Raw genomic sequence first — 22,133 nt, 5'->3', positions numbered from 1 at the left:
ACGATGACCTCCGTCTTGTCGTCCTTCTGGTCTTGGTCTTGTTGCACCGATATGGCAACATTTGCTTGATGCCTCGGTACTCCTCACCTACACTGGCCTCCTTAGCACCAAAGAGGAAACAAGGACGCTACGCGCGCTGGCGCTCGCCTGGTGTCGATCGTGACAGCTCACGTCACGAGAGCCTCGTGAGGTTCGCCTCGCCTTGATATCTCCGCTACTCGTGAGCCTGCCTGACTAGGCCACTCCAGAGGAGGTCTCATGTCGTCCGCCTCGCGAGGCTTGGCCCCTCGCGAGGGTCTTGGATGCCTTGTTGATGAAGATGGGCCATACGGCCTGCTGGCTTAGCCATGCCGCGGGCCGCAGGCAGGCAAGTCTGGGGACCCCCATTCCCAGAATGCCGACAAATTCGTGTCTCTAAGTCTGGGATTGGTACCTGTAGGTTGCTAGTAGTGTTGATTACTCCTTGCAGTTGATGCTAGTTGGTTTATTTGGTGGAAGATCATATGTTCAGATCCTATATGCATATTAATACCCCTCTGATTATGAACATGAATATGCTTTGTGAGTAGTTACGTTTGTTCCTGAGGACATGGGAGAAGTCTTGCTATTAGTAGTCATGTGAATTTGGTATTCGTTCGATATTTTGATGAGATGTATGTTGTCTCTCCTCTAGTGGTGTTATGTGAACGTCAACTACATGACACTTCACCATTATTTGGGCCTAGAGGAAGGCATTGGGAAGTAATAAGTAGATGATGGGTTGCTAGAGTGACAGAAGCTTAAACCCTAGTTTATGTGTTGCTTCGTAAGGGGCTGATTTGGATCCATATGTTTCATGTTATGGTTAGGTTTACCTTAATACTTCTGTTGTAGTTGTGGATGCTTGCAATGGGGGTTAATCATAAGTGGGATGCTTGTCCAAGTAAGGACAGCACCCATGCACCGGTCCACCCACATATCAAATTATCAAAGTACCGAACGCGAATCATATGAACGTGATGAAAACTAGCTTGACGATAATTCACATGTGTCCTCGGGAGCGCTTTCTTCTATATAAGAGTTTGTCCAGGCTTGTCCTTTGCTACAAAAAGTATTGGGCCACCTTGCTGCACTTTATTTACTTTTGTTACTTGTTGCTCGTTACAAATTATCTTATCACAAAACCATCTGTTATCTATAATTTCAATGCTTGCAGAGAATACCTTGCTGAAAACCGCTTATCATTTCCTTCTGCTCCTCGTTGGGTTCGACACTCTTACTTATCGAAAGGACTATGATAAATCCCCTATACTTGTGGGTCATCAGTATCATACAAACCTCATTTATTGTTATGCATGACACATACTAGCACATCATTTAATATGATACGATATTATAACGTGATACTCAACTCTTTCTTTCCTCATTTAATTGTGTGTTACCTCAGCTAAAATGTGTAGTTTGGCATGCACGATACTACCTATCACACTCACATTGTGACCAGCCTTAGTCATATTGGTACGAACATTGTTAATGTATATAACGTTGAATTATAGATGGGATTTGGCCCATATAAGACAATAATTCATGTAAATCTCTAAGGCCCGTGTAGGTGTATGGCTGGTTGAATTATAAATGGGCATTCCACTTTGCACCATGAATGTTTCAGATTTCTGGAGCAGCAACTACGAAAAGATTGGGTTGTTCACCATCAAGTCTGCCTATAGAATGCTAGTAGAAACTAGGCAAAGAAGAGAGGCTTGGCTTGAGGGTTTGGCAGGCTCTTCCAGAGGGAACAGAGCAGAAGAGGTGTGGAAAAATCTTTGGAAAACCCAGGTACCAGGAAAGATCATAATGTTTCTTTGGAGGCCCATAGACACATGTCATCTTCGACATCATGTGTCCTTTGCGGTGCGCTAGACTCATGGAGGAAATCCCTGCTGGAATGTACGACTTTGAGGTGTTCATGGGCCCCTATCGATGAGGAACTTGGGCAAAATTTTGTCTCTACGATGGAACCTAATGCGAAACAATGGCTCTTCTGACTTCTCGAGTCATTATCACATGAGCAGTTTGTGAAGATGGTGGTCACACTCTGGGCCATTTGATCGCCATGACAAAAGGCTATCCATGCAGGAATCTTTCAAACACTAGCGGTGTTGCATGCTTTCTTAAACGGACTCATAGCCGAGCTCCAGATGCTACAAGAGAAGAAGCCGAGAGTAGTAGCAGCGACTATAGCCTCGATGAGCTCGGGAGTCGCAAAACCAAAGGTGGCCACACTAGATTATGCTAAAATCCACATTGATGCAGCGATAAGGCCATGCAGGGGGATCGGCATCGGCAGTGTGTGATACGTCTCCAACGTATCTATAATTTTTGATTGTTCCATGATATTATATTATCAACCTTGGATGTTTTATATGCATTTATATACTATTTTATATGATTTTTGGGACTAACCTATTAACCTAGAGCCCAGTGCCAGTTTCTGTTTTTCCTTGTTTTTGAGTATCGCAGAAAAGGAAAACCAAACGGAGTCCAATTGACCTGAAATTTCACGGAGATCATTTTTGGACCAAAAGAAGCCCACGGAGTACCGGAGATGGGCCAGAAGAGTCCCGAGACCACCACGAGGGTGGGGGCGCCCCCCCCCCTACCTCGTGGCCACCTCGGGGACCCCCCTGACTTGTTCCCGACACCAAAACCTCTTATATATACATAAACTTCCAAAAAGAAACCTAGATCGGGAGTTCCGCCGCCGCAAGCCTCTGTAGCCACCGAAAACCAATCTAGACCTGTTCTGGCACCCTGCCGGAGGGGGGAATCCCTCTCCGGTGGCCATCTTCATCTTCCCGGTGCTCTCCATGACGAGGAGGGAGTAGTTCACCCTTGGAGCTGAGAGTGTGTACCAGTAGCTATGTGTTTGATCTCTCTCTCTCTCTCGTGTTCTTGATTCGGAATGATCTTGATGTATCGCGAGCTTTGCTATTATAGTTGGATCGCATGATGTTTGTCCCTGTCTACTCTCTTGTAATGGATTGAGTTTTCCCTTTAAAGTTATCTTATCGGATTGAGTCTTTAAGGATTTGAAAACACTTGATGTATGTCTTGCATGTGCTTATCTGTGGTGACAATGGGATATCACGCGATCCACTTGATGTATGTTTTGGTGATCAACTTGTGAGTTCCGTGACCTCGTGAACTTATGCATAGGGGTTGGCGCACATTTTCATCTTGACTCTCCGGTAGAAACTTTGGGGCACTCTTTGAAGTTCTTTGTGTTGGTGGAATAGATGAATCTGAGATTGTGTGTTGCATACCGTATAATCATACCCACAGATACTTGAGGTGACATTGGAGTATCTAGGTGGCATTAGGGTTTTGGTTGATCTGTGTCTTCAGGTGTTATTCTAGTACGGACTCTTGAATAGATTGATCGCAAAGAATAACTTTGAGGTGGTTTCGTACCCTACAATAATCTCTTCGTTTGTTCTCCGCTATTAGTGACTTTGGAGTGACTCTCTGTTGCATGTTGAGGGATAGTTATATGATCCAATTATGTTATTATTGTTGAGAGAACTTGCACTAGTGAAAGTATGAACCCTAGGCCTTGTTTCCTAGCATTGCAATACCGTTTACGCTCACTTTTACCACTTGTTACCTTGCTGTTTTTTTAATTTCAGATTACAAAAACTTATATCTACCATCCATATTGCACTTGTATCACCATCTCTTCGCCGAACTAGTGCACCTATACAATTTACCATTGTATTGGGTGTGTTGGGGACACAAGAGACTCTTTGCTATTTGGTTGCAGGGTTGTTTGAGAGAGACCATCTTCATCCTACGCCTCCCACGGATTGATAAACCTTAGGTCATCCACTTGAGGGAAATTTGCTACTGTCCTACAAACCTCTACACTTGGAGGCCCAACAATGTCTACAAGAAGAAGGTTGTGTAGTAGACATCAAGCTCTTTTCTAGCACCGTTGCCGGGGAGGTTAGCGCTTGAAGGTATATCTTTAGATCTTGCAATCGTATCTTTTAGTTTATTGTTTTATCACTAATTTAGTCTATAAAGGAAAATTAGAAACAAATGGGATTGAGGGTACCTCATATGCTTCATCTTTTTAATATCTTTCATGAAAATAAGGATTTCGATAATTGTCCCAAAATGCTAGAAGAAGAATGCATTAAAATGTTTGGCACCAAATCTTTGAATGATGAGCATGATTACAATGTTGTTAGTACGAACTCTTTGAATATCCATAGTACTAATTATGATTTCACTAGTCATGATGAAAATGTCTCTTATAAGCATGTCAATTTTGTGGAGTGCATAGGGTTTGCAAGTACACACCAAATAGGGAAGATAGATTTTGCAAGAGGCATAAGTATTTAGAAACTAAATGGTTGCAAGAAAGGCTAGATGTTTGTGCTGAAAATATAAATTTTCTTAGCCATCCTTGTGAACTTTGCAATGAATGTGGTCATTTAAATATCCAATGCAAATTATTTCATGATCGAATCGTGCCCAAAAATTGTGATGACTTGATTTCCCTTGCACATCATAATGAACTTAGTTTGCTTCTGGGTTATGAAGAAATGAAACGTATAACTAAGTATATTCCAGAATTTGCCCTTGATAAAGTTCTTGATTTTGATCTAGAGGAAATTTATATGTATTGTGCGGTGAATTGCATTGAAAATCCTTATATTGCCAATTACATAAAGTCAAGAAAACAATTAGAAGATGAAGAGAATACTAATGAAAGGGAAGATATTTCCCAATATCCTCCTATTATTTCTTATGATGAATCAGGTAACGAGGAGGAGCCTTCTATTCAACCAATCTCATTAATAAGGAGCTCCAAAAAGAGGGTTAAACCCACACATGATGTGAAGAAGAGAAAGAAAAGACGGAGAAGCAAAGCTAAAAAGGTATCCCTCCCAAATGATGTTGCTCCTATTACTCATTGTGATGATGATAATTGTTATACTATTGGTGCTATCCATACTTTTAATGATGAGAGTGATTATGCTTATGATATGAAAAGGCCCAAGCTTGGGGGTGCTATGTTTACTGAAGATGATATTTTTAGTCTCCCAAGTTTTGATGAACAAATTTATTATGATGATAGCATGCCTCCTATTTATGATGATTATTGTGATGACACTTATGCTATAGAAAGTAGTGATGATTATATTTATAAAACTTGTCATGATTATTATTACCCTTCTTCTGACCTTTACACTTTTAATGTGGAAACAATTTATAGTATTCGAGTTTCTTATGATACTCCCACTATTCCGAATAAGAAGAATTGTGCTTATGTGGAGAGTAATAAAAGTTCTATGTTTGTAGATCATGAAAAGAATGCTTTATGTGATGGTTATATTGTTGAATTCATTCATGCTGCTACTGAAAATTATTATGACGGAGGAATATATGCTTGTAGGAATTGCAAGAATACCAAGTTTCCTCTCTATGTGCTTAAAACCTTGAAGTTATGCTTGTTTTACCTTCCTATGCAAGTTGATTCTTGTTCCCATAAGTTGTTTGCTCACAAAATCCCTATGCATAGGAAGTGGGTGAGGCTTAAATGTGCTAGTTATATTCTTCATGATGCTCTCTTTATGTTTCAATTCTTATCTTTTATGTGAGCATCATTGAAATCATCATGCCTAGCTAGGGGCGTTAAACGTAAGCGCTTGTTGGGAGGCAACCCAATTTTATTTTTGTTATTTGCTTTTTTCTCCTGTTTAGTAATAAATAATTCATCTAGCCTCTGTTTAGATGTGGTTTTATGTTTTAATTAGTGTTTGTGCCAAGTAGAACCTTTGTGAAGACTTGGGTGAAGTCTTTGCGATGTTGCTGTAAAGAACAGAAACTTTTGCGCTCACGAGATTAGCTGCCATTTTTTACTGAGGGGTGCGTTTAGGTTTATTATTTTTGCAGATGATTAATATATAAATTGCTCACGTCCACCAATTTATTTCAGAATTTTTGGGGTTACATAAGTATACGTTTGATACAGATGTCTACAGACTGTTCTGTTTTTGACAGATTCTGTTTTTCGTATGTTGTTTGCTTATTTTGGTGAATCTATGAGTAGTATCGGAGGGTATGAACCATAGAGAAGTTGGAATACAGTAGATATTACACCAATATAAATAAAGACTTCACAACAGTACCAAAAGTGGTGATTTATTTTCTTATACTAACGGAGCTTACAAGTTTTCTGTTGAGTTTTGTGTTGTGAAGTTTTCAAGTTTTGGGTAAAGATTCGATGGACTATGGAATAAGGACTGTCAAGAGCCTAAGCTTGGGGATGCCCAAGGCACCCCAATGTAATATTAAGGACAACCAAGAACCTAAGCTTGGGGATGCCCCGGATGGCATCCCCTCTTTCGTCTTCGTTCATCGGTAACTTTACTTGACGCTATATTTTTATTCACCACATGATATGTGTTTTGCTTGGAGCGTCATTTTATTTTATTTTGTTTTGCTTGCTGTTTGAATAAAATACCAAGATCTTAAATTCTTAAATGTTAGAGAGTCTTCACATAGTTACATAATTATTCAACTACTCATTGATCTTCACTTATATCTTTTGGAGTAGTTTGTCATTTGCTCTAGTGCTTCACTTATATCTTTTTAGAGCACGGCGGTGGTTTTATTCTGAAGAAATAGATGAACTATCATGCTTCACTTATATTATTTTTAGAGTCTTTTAGAATAGCATGTTAATTTGCTTTGGTTATGAAACTAGTCCTAATATGATAGGCATCCAAGATGGGTATAATAAAAACTTTCATATAAAGTGCATTGAATACTATGAGAAGTTTGATACTTGATGATTGTTTTGAGATAAGAAGATGGTGATATTAGAGTCATGATAGTAGAGTAGTTGTGAATTTGAGAGATAATTGTGTTAAAGTTTATGATTCCCCTAGCATGCACGTATGGTGAACCGTTATGTGATGAAGTCGGAGCATGATTTATTTTTTGATTGTCTTCCTTATGAGTGGCGGTCGGGGACGAGCTATGGCCTTTTCCTACCAATCTATCCCACTATGAGCATGCGCATAGTACTTTGTTTCAATAACTTTGCAATAAGTATGTGGGTTCTTTATGACTAATCTTGAGTCCATGGATTATACGCACTCTCACCCTTTCACCATTGCTAGCCTCTCTAATACCGTGCACCTTTCGCCGGTATCATACACCCACCATATACTTTCCTCAAAACAACCACCATACCTACCTATTATGGCATTTCCATAGCCATTCCGAGATATATTGCCATGCAACTTTCCACCATTCCATTTATTATGACACGCTCCATCATTGTCATATTGCTTTGCATGATCATGCGGTTGACATCGTATTTGTGGCAAAGCCACCATTCATAATTATTTCATACATGTCACTATTGATTCATTGCACATCCCGGTACACCGCTGGAGGCATTCACATAGAGTCATGTTTTGTTCTAAGTATCGAGTTGTAATTCTTAAGTTGTATGTAAATAAAAGTGTGATGGTTATCATTATTAGAGCATTGTCCCATGTGAGGAAAGGATGATGGAAACTATGATTCCCCCACAAGTCGGGATGAGACTCCGGATGAAAAATAAGAAAAATATAAAAAAATAGGCCATAAAAAAAGAAGGCCCAAAAAAACAAAAAATGAGAGAAAAAGAGAGAAGGGGCAATGCTACTATCCTTTTACCACACTTGTGCTTCATAGTAGCACCATGATCTTCATGATAGAGAGTCTCCTATGTTGTCACTTTCATATACTAGTGAGAATCTTTCATTATAGAACTTGGCTTGTATATTCCAATGATGGGCTTCCTCAGAATGCCCTAGGTCCTCGTGAGCAAGCGATTTGGATGCACACCCACTTAGTTTCTTTTTGAGCTTTCATACACTTATAGCTCTAGTGCATCCGTTGCAAGGCAATCCCTACTCACTCACATTGATATCTATTGATGGGCATCTCCATAGCCCGTTGATACGCCTAGTTGATGTGAGATGTCTTCTCCTTTTTGTCTTCTCCATAACCACCATTCTATTCCACCTATAGTGCTATGTCCATGGCTCACGCTCATGTATTGCGTGAAGATTGAAAAAGTTTGAGAACATCAAAAGTATGAAACAATTGCTTGGCTTGTCATCGGGGTTGTGCATGATTTAAATATTTTGTGTGATGAAGATAGAGAATAGCCAGACTATATGATTTTGTAGGGATAGCTTTCTTTGGCCATGTTATTTTGAGAAGACATAATTGCTTTGTTAGTATGCTTGAAGTATTATTATTTTTATGTCAATATTAAACTTTTGTCTTGAATCTTTCGGATCTGAATATTCTTGCCACAATAAAGAGAATTACATGGATAAATATGTTAGGTAGCATTCCACATCAAAAATTTTGTTTTTATCATTTACCTACTCGAGGACGAGCAGGAATTTAGCTTAGGGATGCTTGATACGTCTCCAACGTATCTATAATTTTTTATTGTTCCATGCTATTATATTATCAACCTTGGATTTTTTATATGCATTTATATGCTATTTTATATGATTTTTGGGACTAACCTATTAACCTAGAGCCCAGTGCCAGTTTATGTTTTTTCCTTCTTTTTGAGTATCGCAGAAAAGGAAAACCAAACGGAGTCCAATTGACCTGAAATTTCACGGAGATCATTTTTGGACCAGAAGAAGCCCACGGAGTACCGGAGATGGGCCAGAAGAGTCCCGAGGCCACCACGAGGGTGGGGGCGCGCCCTACCCCCTGGGCGCGCCCCCCTACCTCGTGGCTGCCTCGGGGACCCCCTGGCTTGTTCCCAACGCCAAAACCTTTTATATATACCCAAACTTCCAGAAAGAAACCTAGATCAGGAGTTCCGCCGCCACAAGCCTCTGTAGCCACCGAAAACCAATCTAGACCCATTCCGGCACCCTGCCGGAGGGGAGAATCCCTCTCCGGTGGCCATCTTCATCATCCCGACGCTCTCCATGACGAGGAGGGAGTAGTTCACCCTCGGGGCTGAGGGTATGTACCAGTAGCTATGTGTTTGATCTCTCTCTCTCTCTCGTGTTCTTGATTCGGAACGATCTTGATGTATCGCGAGCTTTTCTATTATAGTTGGATCTCATGATATTTCTCTCCCTCTACTCTCTTGTAATGGATTGAGTTTTCCCTTTGAAGTTATCTTATCAGATTGAGTCTTTAAGGATTTGAGAACACTTGATGTATGTCTTGCATGTGCTTACCTATGGTGACAATGGGATATCACGTGATCCACTTGATGTATGTTTTGGTGATCAATTTGCGAGTTCCGTGACCTCGTGAACTTATGCATAAGGGTTGGCACACGTTTTCGTCTTGACTCTCCGGTAGAAACTTTGGGGCACTCTTTGAAGTTCTTTGTGTTGGTTGAATAGATGAATCTGAGATTGTGTGTTGCATACCGTATAATCATACCCACAGATACTTGAGGTGACATTGGAGTATCTAGGTGGCATTAGGGTTTTGGTTGATCTGTGTCTTCAGGTGTTATTCTAGTACGGACTCTTGAATAGATTGATCGCAAAGAATAACTTTGAGATGGTTTCGTACCCTACAATAATCTCTTCGTTTGTTCTCCGCTATTAGTGACTTTGGAGTGACTCTTTGTTGCATGTTGAGGGATAGTTATATGATCCAATTATGTTATTATTGTCGAGAGAACTTGCACTACTTAAAGTATGAACCCTAGGCCTTGTTTCCTAGCATTGCAATACCATTTACGCTCACTTTTACCACTTGTTACCTTGCTTTTTTTTAATTTCAGATTACAAAAACTTATATCTACCATCCATATTGCACTTGTATCACCATCTCTTCGCCGAATTAGTGCACCTATACAATTTACCATTGTATTGGGTGTGTTGGGGACACAAGAGACTCTTTGCTATTTAGTTGCAGTGTTGTTTGAGAGAGACCATCTTCATCCTACGCCTCCCATAGATTGATAAACCTTAGGTCATCCACTTGAGGGAAATTTGCTACTGTCCTACAAACCTCTGCACTTGGAGGCCCAACAACGTCTACAAGAAGAAGGTTGTGTAGTAGACATCAGTGTGCAGAGACCATAATGGTAATTATCTTGGTAGTTCATCTTTAATCATTGTTGTAGCTTGTGATCCAGTGGCGTTGGAGGGAATGGCATGCCGAGAGGCTCTATCGCTAGCAGCAAATCTTCACCTACATAACTTTGTTATTGCATGTGATTCAAAGCAAGTTGTGGGTGACATCAAACAAGTCAACCAAGGCAGAACAGGAGCACTCATCAGTGAGATCAAAACCAAAGTAACTTCTTTTAATTGTATCTTTACTTTTGAGGGTCGTGTGATCAATGTTGATGTATAGAGCTTAGCTAAAATTTCTCTTACTTTAGCCCTGGGTCGTTATGTTTGATTTGGCCAACCACATGACACGTATGGTATCCCACTAGTTGTGGTTTTCGATCAATAAAATTGGCTTTACCTCCCAAGAAAGGTGTATGGCGGGTGGTGAGAAGTTCAGTACCACCTCACAAGTTGAGATCCTTTATAAGGGTTCCTCTACTATACGACATCGGGAGCTTGAGAAGAGGAGTGGTACACACGCGCTCCTCCTCCTCCGCCGCCCGCTCACACATCTGTTTCGTGAATGAGCCGAGTTTAGATCTATACTCTCGCTTTATTTTTGTCACTCAGGAGTGGTTAAAAGGGGAATTGACATTTTTCGAGATGTTGGACCATGGACTATCGCAGACTTAGTCATGGGCCTAAATCCAAGCTCACAACTCCCTACCCGACGACATATATATCGGAGGCGTTGGCCAGTACAACCAACACACTCACTGCGTCCTTATGCAACCTTATCCGTCATTTACTGTTCCAAGCTATGTGCTACTTCAAACGTTCCTGCCCCGTCGATCACGTGCACGGTCGGACGAGAGAGTAGGCCTCCAAAACCCCGTCATTCGAGATCCTGCACTTGGAGAAGAGCGATAAGGTTTTTGGGAAGGGTCTCCATGCGACTGCTCCCGATCCATCTCCTTCTCTACTTCGACTACTTCCCGTGCACCAACGCCATGTCCGTCACCACCGCCAAGAAGGCCACAGACAAAACTGAGGTTGCTACTACTACTGCCGCGACCCTTGCATGGCCTACCGAAGGGTATGACTTGTTCATCCCCTAGTTGCTCGTTTATGTGCTAGTCATATATACTCTGTTGATAGATGTTTCGGTTCTATGCTATATACATGCTCACATATTTAGGTATCCATATATGAGTTGCATACTCTGAATGTCAGTTTACTGTTTACTTGTGGGTTAGATTAATCAAAAACATGCTAATATATCTAGCATATAAACCTGTCACCCAGGCCATGGAGGACTTGGAGCGCAGGTTGCAGCTTGCGATGGTGGTCTACGCCGCGGCAGCTCGTCGGGACCTGAGTCCGGGTTTCATCATCGAGGCGCTGGGTTGCCGAGTCGGGATCGAGGCGGACAGAGTCTCAATACACCGCTACAGGCCGAAGGATTTTCTCATCGTATTTGATAGGCCGGAGGACAGGAACAGATTGAGTGAGCTGCCGGAGGTTCTGCACAATGGAGTTAGGTTGTTCTTCCGGCCATGGAACCGCCAAGCGCAGGCAGTGCACGTGGCTTTCCAGTTCAAGGTGCAGCTCGTCCTTGAGGGCATCCCGCCGCATGCTTGGGAGCACGGGGTGGTCGAGAGCTTTCTTAGCTCCTCCTGTCTGGTGGACACCCTGGGACCGGAGACAAGCTCTCGTGCTGATCTATCAGCGTTCAGGCTGACGGCATGGACGGCCCAGCCGGAGGAGATCCCGTCGTTGAGGTGGCTGGCTGTGCCGGAGCCCGAGATGCGTTTGAAGGAAATATGCCCTAGAGGCAATAATAAAGTTATTATTTATTTCCTTATATCATGATAAATGTTTATTATTCATGCTAGAATTGTATTAACCGGAAACATAATACTTGTGTGAATACATAGACAAACTAAACGTCACTAGTATGCCTCTACTTGACTAGCTCGTTAATCGAAGATGGTTATGTTTCCTAACCATAGACATGTGTTGGTCATTTGATTAACGAGATCACATCATTAGGAGAATGATGTGATTGACATGACCCATTCCATTAGCTTAGCACCCGATCGTTTAGTATGTTGCTATTGCTTTCTTCATGACTTATACATGTTCCTGTGACTATGAGATTATGCAACTCCCATTTGCGAGAGGAACACTTTGTGTGCTACCAAACGTCACAACGTAACTGGGTGATTATAAAGGTGCTCTACAGGTGTCTCCAAAGGTACATGTTGGGTTGGCGTATTTCGAGATTAGGATTTGTCACTCCGATTGTCGAAGAGGTATCTCTAGGCCCTCTCGGTAATGCACATCACTTAAGCCTTGCAAGCAATGCAACTAATGAGTTAGTTGTGAGATGATGTATTACGGAACGAGTAAAGAGACTTGCTGGTAACGAGATTGAACTAGGTATTGAGATACCGATGATCGAATCTCGGGCAAGTAACATATCGATGACAAAGGGAACAACGTATGTTGTTATGCGATCTGACCGATAAAGATCTTCATAGAATATGTAGGAGCCAATATGAGCATCCAGGTTCCGCTATTGGTTATTGACCGGAGACGTGTCTCGGTCATGTCTACATTGTTCTCGAACCCGTAGGGTCCGCACGCTTAACGTTACGATGACAGTTTCATTATGAGTTTATATATTTTGATGTATCGAAGGTTGTTCGGAGTCCCGGATGTGATCACGGACATGACGAGGAGCCTCGAAATGGTCGACACATAAAGATCGATATATTGGACGGCTATATTCGGACACCGGAAGTGTTTCGGGTGATTTCAGAGAAAACTGGAGTGCCGGAAGGGTTACCGGAACCCCCCGGGGAAGTATTGGGCCTTAGTGGGCCTGAGGGGAGAGAGAGGGCAGCAGCCCAGGAGGTGGCGCGCCCCCTCCCATGAGGAGTCCGAATTGGACTAGGGGAGGGGGGCGCGGCCCCTCTTTCCCTCTCCCTCTCCCTCTCCCTCTCTTTCCTTCCCCCTTCTCTCTTCCTAGTTGGACTAGGAAAGGGGAGTCCTACTCCTACTAGGAGGAGGACTCCCCCCTCCTTGGCGCACCCCAAGGGCCGGCCGGCCTCCCCCCTTGCTCCTTTATATACGGGGGCAGGGGGGCACCTCTAGACACACAAGTTGATCTTCGTGATCGTTCTCTTAGCCGTGTGCGGTGCCCCCCTCCACCATAATCCTCAATAATATTGTAGCGGTGCTTAGGCGAAGCCCTGCGACGGTAGAACATCAAGATCGTCACCACGCCGTCGTGCTGACGGAACTCTTCCCCGACACTTTGCTGGATCGGAGTCCGGGGATCGTCATCGAGCTGAACGTGTGCTAGAACTCGGAGGTGCCGTAGTTTCGGTGCTTGATCGGTCGGGCCGTGAAGACGTACGACTACATCAACCACGTTGTCATAACGCTTCCGCTTTCGGTCTACGAGGGTACGTGGACAACACTCTCCCCTCTCGTTGCTATGCATCACCATGATCTTGCGTGTGCGTAGGAATTTTTTTGAAATTACTACGTTCCCCAACAGTGGCATCCGAGCCTAGGTTTTATGTGTTGATGTTATATGCACGAGTAGAACACAAGTGAGTTGTGGGCGATATAAGTCATACTACTTACCAGCATGTCATACTTTGGTTCAGCGGTATTGTTGGATGAAGTGGCCCGGACCGACATTACGCGTACGCTTACGCGAGACTGGTTCTACCGACGTGCTTTGCACACAGGTGGCTGGCGGGTGTCAGTTTCTCCAACTTTAGTTGAACCGAGTGTGGCTACGCCCGGTCCTTACGAAGGTTAAAACGGCACCAACTTGACAAACTATCGTTGTGGTTTTGATGCATAGGTAAGATTGGTTCTTGCTTAAGCCCGTAGCAGCCACGTAAAACTTGCAACCAACAAAGTAGAGGACGTCTAACTTGTTTTTGTAGGGCATGTTGTGATGTGATATGATCAAGACATGATGCTAAATTTTATTGTATGAGATGATCATGTTTTGTAACCGAGTTGTCGGCAACTGGCAGGAGCCATATGGTTGTCGCTTTATTGTATGCAATGCAATCTCCTTGTAGTGCTTTACTTTATCACTAAGAGGTAGTGATAGTCGTAGAAGCATAAGTTTGGCGAGACGACAACGATGCTACGATGGAGATCAAGGTGTCCGCCGGTGACGATGGTGATCATGATGATGCTTCGGAGATGGAGATCACAAGCACAAGATGATGATGGCCATATCATATCACTTATATTGATTGCATGTGATGTTTATCTTTTATGCATCTTATCTTGCTTTGATTGACGGTAGCATTATAAGATGTTCTCTCACTAAATTTCAAGATAAAAGTGTTCTCCCTGAGTATGCACCGTTGCCAAAGTTTGTCGTGCCCAGACACCACGTGATGATCGGGTGTGATAAGCTCTATGTCCATCTACAATGGGTGCAAGCCAGTTTTTGCACACGCAGAATACTCAGGTTAAACTTGACGAGCCTAGCATATGCAGATATGGCCTCAGAACACGGAGATCGAAAGGTCGAGCGTGAATCATATAGTAGATATGATCAACATAGTGATGTTCACCAATGAAACTACTCCATCTCACGTGATGATCGGACATGGTTTAGTTGACTTGGATCACGTAATCACTTAGAGGATTAGAGGGATGTCTATCTAAGTGGGAGTTCTTTAAGTAATATGATTAATTGAACCTAAATTTATCATGAACTTAGTACCTGATAGTATCTTGCTCATGTATGTTTGATTGTAGATAGATGGCTCGTGCTGTTGTTCCGTTGAATTTTAATACGTTCCTTGAGAAAGCAAAGTTGAAAGATGATGGTAGCAATTACACGGACTGGGTCCGTAACTTGAGGATTATCCTCATTGCTGCACAGAAGAATTACGTCCTGGAAGCACCGCTGGGTGCCAGGCCTGCTGCTGATGCAACTGACGACGTTAAGAACGTCTGGCAGAGCAAAGCTGATGACTACTCGATAGTTCAATGTGCCATGCTTTACGGCTTAGAACCGGGACTTCAACGACGTTTTGAACGTCATGGAGCATATGAGATGTTCCAGGAGTTGAAGTTAATATTTCAAGCAAATGCCCAGATTGAGAGATATGGAGTCTCCAATAAGTTCTATAGCTGCAAGATGGAGGAGAACAGTTCTGTCAGTGAGCATATACTCAAAATGTCTGGGTATACTAATCACTTGATTCAACTGGGAGTTAATCTTCCGGATGATTGCGTCATTGACAGAATTCTCCAATCACCTCCACCTAGCTACAAGAGCTTCGTGATGAACTATAATATGCAAGGGATGGATAAAACAATTCCCGAGCTCTTCGCAATGCTAAAAGCTGCGGAGGTAGAAATCAAGAAGGATCATCAAGTGTTGATGGTCAACAAGACCACTAGTTTCACGAAAAAGGGCAAGGGGAAGAAGAAGGGGAACTTCAAGAAGAACAGCAAGCAAGTTGCTGCTCAGGAGAAGAAACCCAAGTCTGGACCTAAGCCTGAAACTGAGTGCTTCTACTGCAAGCAGACTGGTCACTGGAAGCGGAACTGCCCCAAGTATTTGGCGGATAAGAAGGATGGCAAGGTGAACAAAGGTATATGTGATATACATGTTATTGATGTGTACCTTACTAGAGCTCGCAGTAGCACCTGGGTATTTGATACTGCTTCTGTTGCTAATATTTGCAACTCGAAACAAGGACTACGGATTAAGCGAACACTGGCGAAGGACGAGGTGACGATGCGTGTGGGAAATGGTTCCAAAGTCGATGTGATCGCGGTCGGCACGCTACCTCTACATCTACCATCGGGATTAGTATTAGACCTAAATAATTGTTATTTGGTGCCAGCGTTAAGCATGAACATTATATCTGGATCTTGTTTGATGCGAGACGGTTATTCATTTAAATCAGAGAATAATGGTTGTTCTATTTATATGAGTAATATCTTTTATGGTCATGCACCCTTGAAGAGTGGTCTATTTTTGATGAATCTTGATAGTAGTGATACACATATTCATAATGTTGAAGCCAAAAGATGCAGAGTTGATAATGATAGCACGACTTATTTGTGGCACTGCCGTTTAGGTCATATCGTGTAAAGCGCATGAAGAAACTCCATACTAATGGACTTTTGGAACCACTTGATTATGAATCACTTGGTACTTGCGAACCGTGCCTCATGGGCAATATGACTAAAACACCGTTCTCCGGTACTATGGAGAGAGCAACAGATTTGTTGGAAATCATACATACAGATGTATGTGGTCCAATGAATGTTGAAGCTCGTGGCGGATATCGTTATTTTCTCACCTTCACAGATGATTTAAGCAGATATGGGTATATATCCTTAATGAAACATAAGTCTGAAACATTTGAAAAGTTCAAAGAATTTCAGAGTGAAGTTGAAAATCATCGTAACAAGAAAATAAAGTTTCTACGATCAGATCATGGAGGAGAATATTTGAGTTACGAGTTTGGTCTACATTTGAAACAATGTGGAATAGTTTCGCAACTCACGCCACCCGGAACACCACAGCGTAATGGTGTGTCCGAACGTCGTAATCGTACTTTACTTGATATGGTGCGATCTATGATGTCTCTTACAGATTTACCGCTATCGTTTTGGGGTTATGCTTTAGAGACGGCCGCATTCACGTTAAATAGGTCACCATCAAAATCCGTTGAGACGACGCCTTATGAACTATGGTTTGGCAAGAAACCAAAGTTGTCGTTTCTAAAAGTTTGGGGCTGCGATGCTTATGTGAAAAAACTTCAACCTGATAAGCTCGAACCCAAATCGGAGAAATGTGTCTTCATAGGATACCCAAAGGAGACAGTTGGGTACACCTTCTATCACATATCCGAAGGCAAGACATTTGTTGCTAAGAATGGATCCTTTCTAGAGAAGGAGTTTCTCTCGAAAGAAGTGAGTGGGAGGAAAGTAGAACTTGATGAGGTAACTATACCTGCTCCCTTATTGGAAAGTAGTATAGGGAGGAAAGTAGAACTTGATGAGGTAACTATACCTGCTCCCTTATTGGAAAGTAGTATATCACAGAAACCGGTTTCTGTGACACCTGCACAAATTAGTGAGGAAGCTAATGATGATGATCATGAAACTTCAGAACAAGTTACTACTGAACCTCGTAGATCAACCAGAGTAAGATCCGCACCAGAGTGGTACGGTAATCCTGTTCTGGAAGTCATGCTACTAGATCATGATGAACCTACGAACTATGAAGAAGCGATGGTGAGCCCAGATTCCACAAAATGGCTTGAAGCCATGAAATCTGAGATGGGATCCATGTATGAGAACAAAGTGTGGAGTTTGGTTGGCTTGCCCAATGATCGGCAAGCAATTGAGAATAAATGGATCTTCAGGAAGAAGACTGACACTGACGGTAATGTTACTGTCTACAAAGCTCGACTTGTCGCAAAAGGTTTTCGACAAGTTCAAGGGATTGACTACGATGAGGCCTTCTCACCCGTAGCGATGCTTAAGTCTGTCCGAATCATGTTAGCAATTGCCGCATTTTATGATTATGAAATTTGGCAGATGGATGTCAAAACTGCATTCCTGGATGGATTTCTGGAAGAAGAGTTGTATATGATGCAGCCGGAAGGTTTTGTCGATCCAAAGGGAGCTAACAAAGTGTGCAAACTCCAGTGATCCATTTATGGACTGGTGCAAGCCTCTCGGAGTTGGAATAAACGCTTTGATAGTGTGATCAAAGCATTTGGTTTTGTACAGACTTTTGGAGAAGCCTGTATTTACAAGAAAGTGAGTGGGAGCTCTATAGCATTTCTGATATTATATGTGGATGACATATTGCTAATCGGAAATGATATAGAATTTCTGGATAGCATAAAGGGATACTTGAATAAGAGTTTTTCAATGAAAGACCTCGGTGAAGCTGCTTACATATTGGGCATTAAGATCTATAGAGATAGATCAAGACGCTTAATTGGACTTTCACAAAGCACATACCTTGACAAAGTTTTGAAGAAGTTCAAAATGGATCAAGCAAAGAAAGGATTCTTGCCTATGTTACAAGGTGTGAAGTTGAGTAAGACTCAATGCCCGACCACTGCAGAAGATAGAGAGAAAATGAAAGATGTTCCCTATGCTTCAGCCATAGGCTCTATCATGTATGCAATGTTGTGTACCAGACCTGATGTGTGTCTTGCTATAAGTCTAGCAGGGAGGTACCAAAGTAATCCAGGAGTGAATCACTGGACAGCGGTCAAGAACATCCTGAAATACCTGAAAAGGACTAAGGATATGTTTCTCGTATATGGAGGTGACAAAGAGCTCATCGTAAATGGTTACGTTGATGCAAGCTTTGACACTGATCCGGACGAGTCTAAATCGCAAACCGGATACGTATTTACATTAAACGGTGGAGCTGTCAGTTGGTGCAGTTCTAAACAAAGCGTCGTGGCAGGATCTACATGTGAAGCGGAGTACATAGCTGCTTCGGAAGCAGCAAACGAAGGAGTCTGGATGACGGAGTTCATATCCGATCTAGGTGTCATACCTAGTGCATCGGGGCCAATGAAAATCTTTTGTGACAATACTGGTGCAATTGCCTTGGCAAAGGAATCCAGATTTCACAAGAGAACCAAGCACATCAAGAGACGCTTCAATTCCATCCGGGATCTAGTCCAGGTGGGAGACATAGAGATTTGCAAGATACATACGGATCTGAATGTAGCAGACCCGTTGACTAAGCCTCTTCCACGAGCAAAACATGATCAGCACCAAGGCTCCATGGGTGTTAGAATCATTACTGTGTAATCTAGATTATTGACTCTAGTGCAAGTGGGAGATTGAAGGAAATATGCCCTAGAGGCAATAATAAAGTTATTATTTATTTCCTTATATCATGATAAATGTTTATTATTCATGCTAGAATTGTATTAACCAGACATAATACTTGTGTGAATACATAGACAAACTAAACGTCACTAGTATGCCTCTACTTGACTAGCTCGTTAATCGAAGATGGTTATGTTTCCTAACCATAGACATGTGTTGTCATTTGATTAACGGGATCACATCATTAGGAGAATGATGTGATTGACATGACCCATTCCATTAGCTTAGCACCCGATCGTTTAGTATGTTGCTATTGCTTTCTTCATGACTTATACATGTTCCTATGACTATGAGATTATGCAACTCCCGTTTGCCGGAGGAACACTTTGTGTGCTACCAAACGTCACAACGTAACTGGGTGATTATAAAGGTGCTCTATAGGTGTCTCCAAAGGTACATGTTGGGTTGGCGTATTTCGAGATTAGGATTTGTCACTCCGATTGTCGGAGAGGTATCTCTGGGCCCTCTCGGTAATGCACATCACTTAAGCCTTGCAAGCAATGCAACTAATGAGTTAGTTGCGAGATGATGTATTACGGAACGAGTAAAGAGACTTGCCGGTAGCGAGATTGAACTAGGTATTGAGATACCGACGATCGAATCTCGGGCAAGTAACATACCGATGACAAAGGGAACAACGTATGTTGTTATGCGGTCTGACCGATAAAGATCTTCGTAGAATATGTAGGAGCCAATATGAGCATCCAGGTTCCGCTATTGGTTATTGACCGGAGACGTGTCTCAGTCATGTCTACATTGTTCTCGAACCCATAGGGTCCGCACGCTTAACGTTACGATGACAGTTTCATTATGAGTTTATATATCTTGATGTACCGAAGGTTGTTCGGAGTCCCGGATATGATCACGGACATGACGAGGAGTCTCGAAATGGTCGAGACATAAAGATCGATATATTGGACGGCTATATTCGGACACCGGAAGTGTTTCGGGTGATTTCGGAGAAAACCGGAGTGCCGGAAGGGTTACCGAACCCCCCGGGGAAGTATTGGGCCTTAGTGGGCCTGAGGGGAGAGAGAGGGCAGCAGCCCAGGAGGTGGCGCGCCCCCTCCCATGAGGAGTCCGAATTGGACTAGGGGAGGGGGGCGCGGCCCCTCTTTCCCTCTCCCTCTCCCTCTCTTTCCTTCCCCCTTCTCTCTTCCTAGTTGGACTAGGAAAGGGGAGTCCTACTCCTACTAGGAGGAGGACCCCCCCCCCTCCTTGGCGCGCCCCAAGGGCCGGCCGGCCTCCCCCCTTGCTCCTTTATATACGGGGGCAGGGGGCACCTCTAGACACACAAGTTGATCTTCGTGATCGTTCTCTTAGCCGTGTGCGGTGCCCCCCTCCACCATAATCCTCAATAATATTTTAGCGGTGCTTAGGCGAAGCCCTGGGACGGTAGAACATCAAGATCGTCACCACGCTGTCGTGCTGACGGAACTCTTCCCCGACACTTTGCTGGATCGGAGTCCGGGGATCGTCATCGAGCTGAACGTGTGCTAGAACTCGGAGGTGCCGTAGTTTTGGTGCTTGATCGGTCGGGTTGTGAAGACGTACGACTACATCAACCGCGTTGTCATAACGCTTCCGCTTTCGGTCTACGAGGGTACGTGGACAACACTCTCCCCTCTCGTTGCTATGCATCACCATGATCTTGCGTGTGCGTAGGATTTTTTTTGAAATTACTACATTCCCCAACAGCTTTCGCCGCTGATGGAGCCGACGATGCTTCCATATAAGATTCTCATCCACCTCGACGAGGTCACGGACTATTCTGCGGTGGAGGAGCCATGGTTCCTGGGTGCGTCGTCTTCGAGCAGCGGCCAGAGTGGGATACCGGATTCAGACGATGGCAGTGGTGGCGGCGGCGGTGGCCGGATTACCACCACGTGTCTTGACTGGAGTTTTAGGGTCAGGGATAACAGGGCCCTCCCCGGCACCGGGGGGGTGGTGGCGTCGCCGGCTGCGGCTTCGGCGGCGGCGCTTCAGCAGTCGCCAGCCTCACCTCGGCTGGTGAGGATTGGTGGATCCCAAGCATGCTAACGATGCCTGACATCACCCCGGCCAGCACTGTCTGCAATGTGTGGAACAATATTGAGTGTAGGCCTTCCGCTTTTGACCGCTTGACTAGACCGGAGGTGGAGACCGTTGGCCAGCATCATTTGGTTCAGCCAAAGACGGAGACGGGGAAGTTTTCAAGTGGGGGATAAGCTTCTCCGGTGCGCGAGCTGGCCACCAGACCACCGTTGGCGTCAATCGTGGTAGGACTGGCCGACAGCAGCGGCAACCAGGATCAGGTGGAGGATCCGAGGCAAGTGGTGGCTGGTGCGCAGGAGTTAAGGCCGGCTGGGATTGGCCAGGAGTTGGCGCACCACGAGCCTGCCCCATGCAGCACGGGGCCCCAGACCACTCTGGTGGCCAGGGCCGGGGCGAAACTAAAACTCAGGGGCCCTTAAAATTTTCTTTTGGTATCCGTTGATGAAAATTCACTTATGATAGTCTTATCCTGGACCCCTTCTCCTGTTGGTTGAGCGAAGGCGAATATAGATGCCACGTTGGGCAAGTAAGACAACAAAGGTATAGTGGAGGAGGTCCCAATGAGCCATGTTTGTGATTTTATGTGAGCATCAAAGTCATCATCGATGGCATTTGGAACCGTAAACAAATACCCTCCATGGTGGTTCATTGTGCCATCATGGGAAGACTTAGGAGATTACGATAGCTAGCAAGGCCTAGAAAATAGCCCCTTTCTTTGCAAGAGAAAATCTTTCAATAAAGAGACGCACATGCTAGCGCACTCATTGCTGAGAGATAGGGTTGGCCGTCGTGTGTGTCCAACAGCTTCGTCTAATGGCCTTTGCATCCCAATGTCTATTATTTAAATAAGGATGATATATGATTCTCAAAAAGATAAAATTATGACAGTCTCATCTCGAAAATTAACTAAAATGATATAGAAACAAAAACATGGATATGCATGTCAATTTAATAAGTAATATATCTTATAATTTTAGCACCCGTGACTGAGTGATCACCAAACTCTTATTGCCATTTCCCTAGCATGAATTTGTGGGTTAAATGGAATCACAACAGAGCAGAGCA

General features: G+C 43.5%; 1 protein-coding gene across 1 annotated transcript; it reads left to right on the top strand.

Moving 5' to 3' along the window:
- Positions 1-11,050: 11,050 nt before the first annotated feature.
- On the top strand, positions 11,051-21,074 carry LOC147959963 (uncharacterized). Its single transcript, XM_087533064.1, has 3 exons — positions 11,051-11,196; positions 11,357-11,911; positions 20,735-21,074. The coding sequence occupies exons 1-3, from the start codon at positions 11,051-11,053 to the stop codon at positions 21,072-21,074; spliced, it is 1,041 nt and encodes a 346-aa protein (XP_087389190.1).
- The last annotated feature ends 1,059 nt before the right edge of the window (positions 21,075-22,133 follow it).

This window comes from Triticum urartu, chromosome 7A (assembly GCF_056163025.1).
Source record: "Triticum urartu cultivar PI428250 chromosome 7A, HENAU_Tu73, whole genome shotgun sequence".
Lineage (NCBI taxonomy): Eukaryota > Viridiplantae > Streptophyta > Magnoliopsida > Poales > Poaceae > Triticum > Triticum urartu.
The sequence above is the reverse complement of the archived record's forward strand: the minus strand, read 5'-3'. Positions and strand labels throughout refer to the sequence as shown.

Excerpts from the sequence above, each read along its gene's own strand:
- LOC147959963 (XM_087533064.1), top strand. The coding sequence starts at position 11,051 with ATGCGACTGCTCCCGATCCATCTCCTTCTCTACTTCGACTACTTCCCG. Across the intron at positions 11,197-11,356 it reads CTTGCATGGCCTACCGAAGG|ATTAATCAAAAACATGCTAA; the intron begins GTATGACTTGTT and ends CTTGTGGGTTAG. Across the intron at positions 11,912-20,734 it reads GTGCCGGAGCCCGAGATGCG|TTCGCCGCTGATGGAGCCGA; the intron begins TTTGAAGGAAAT and ends TCCCCAACAGCT.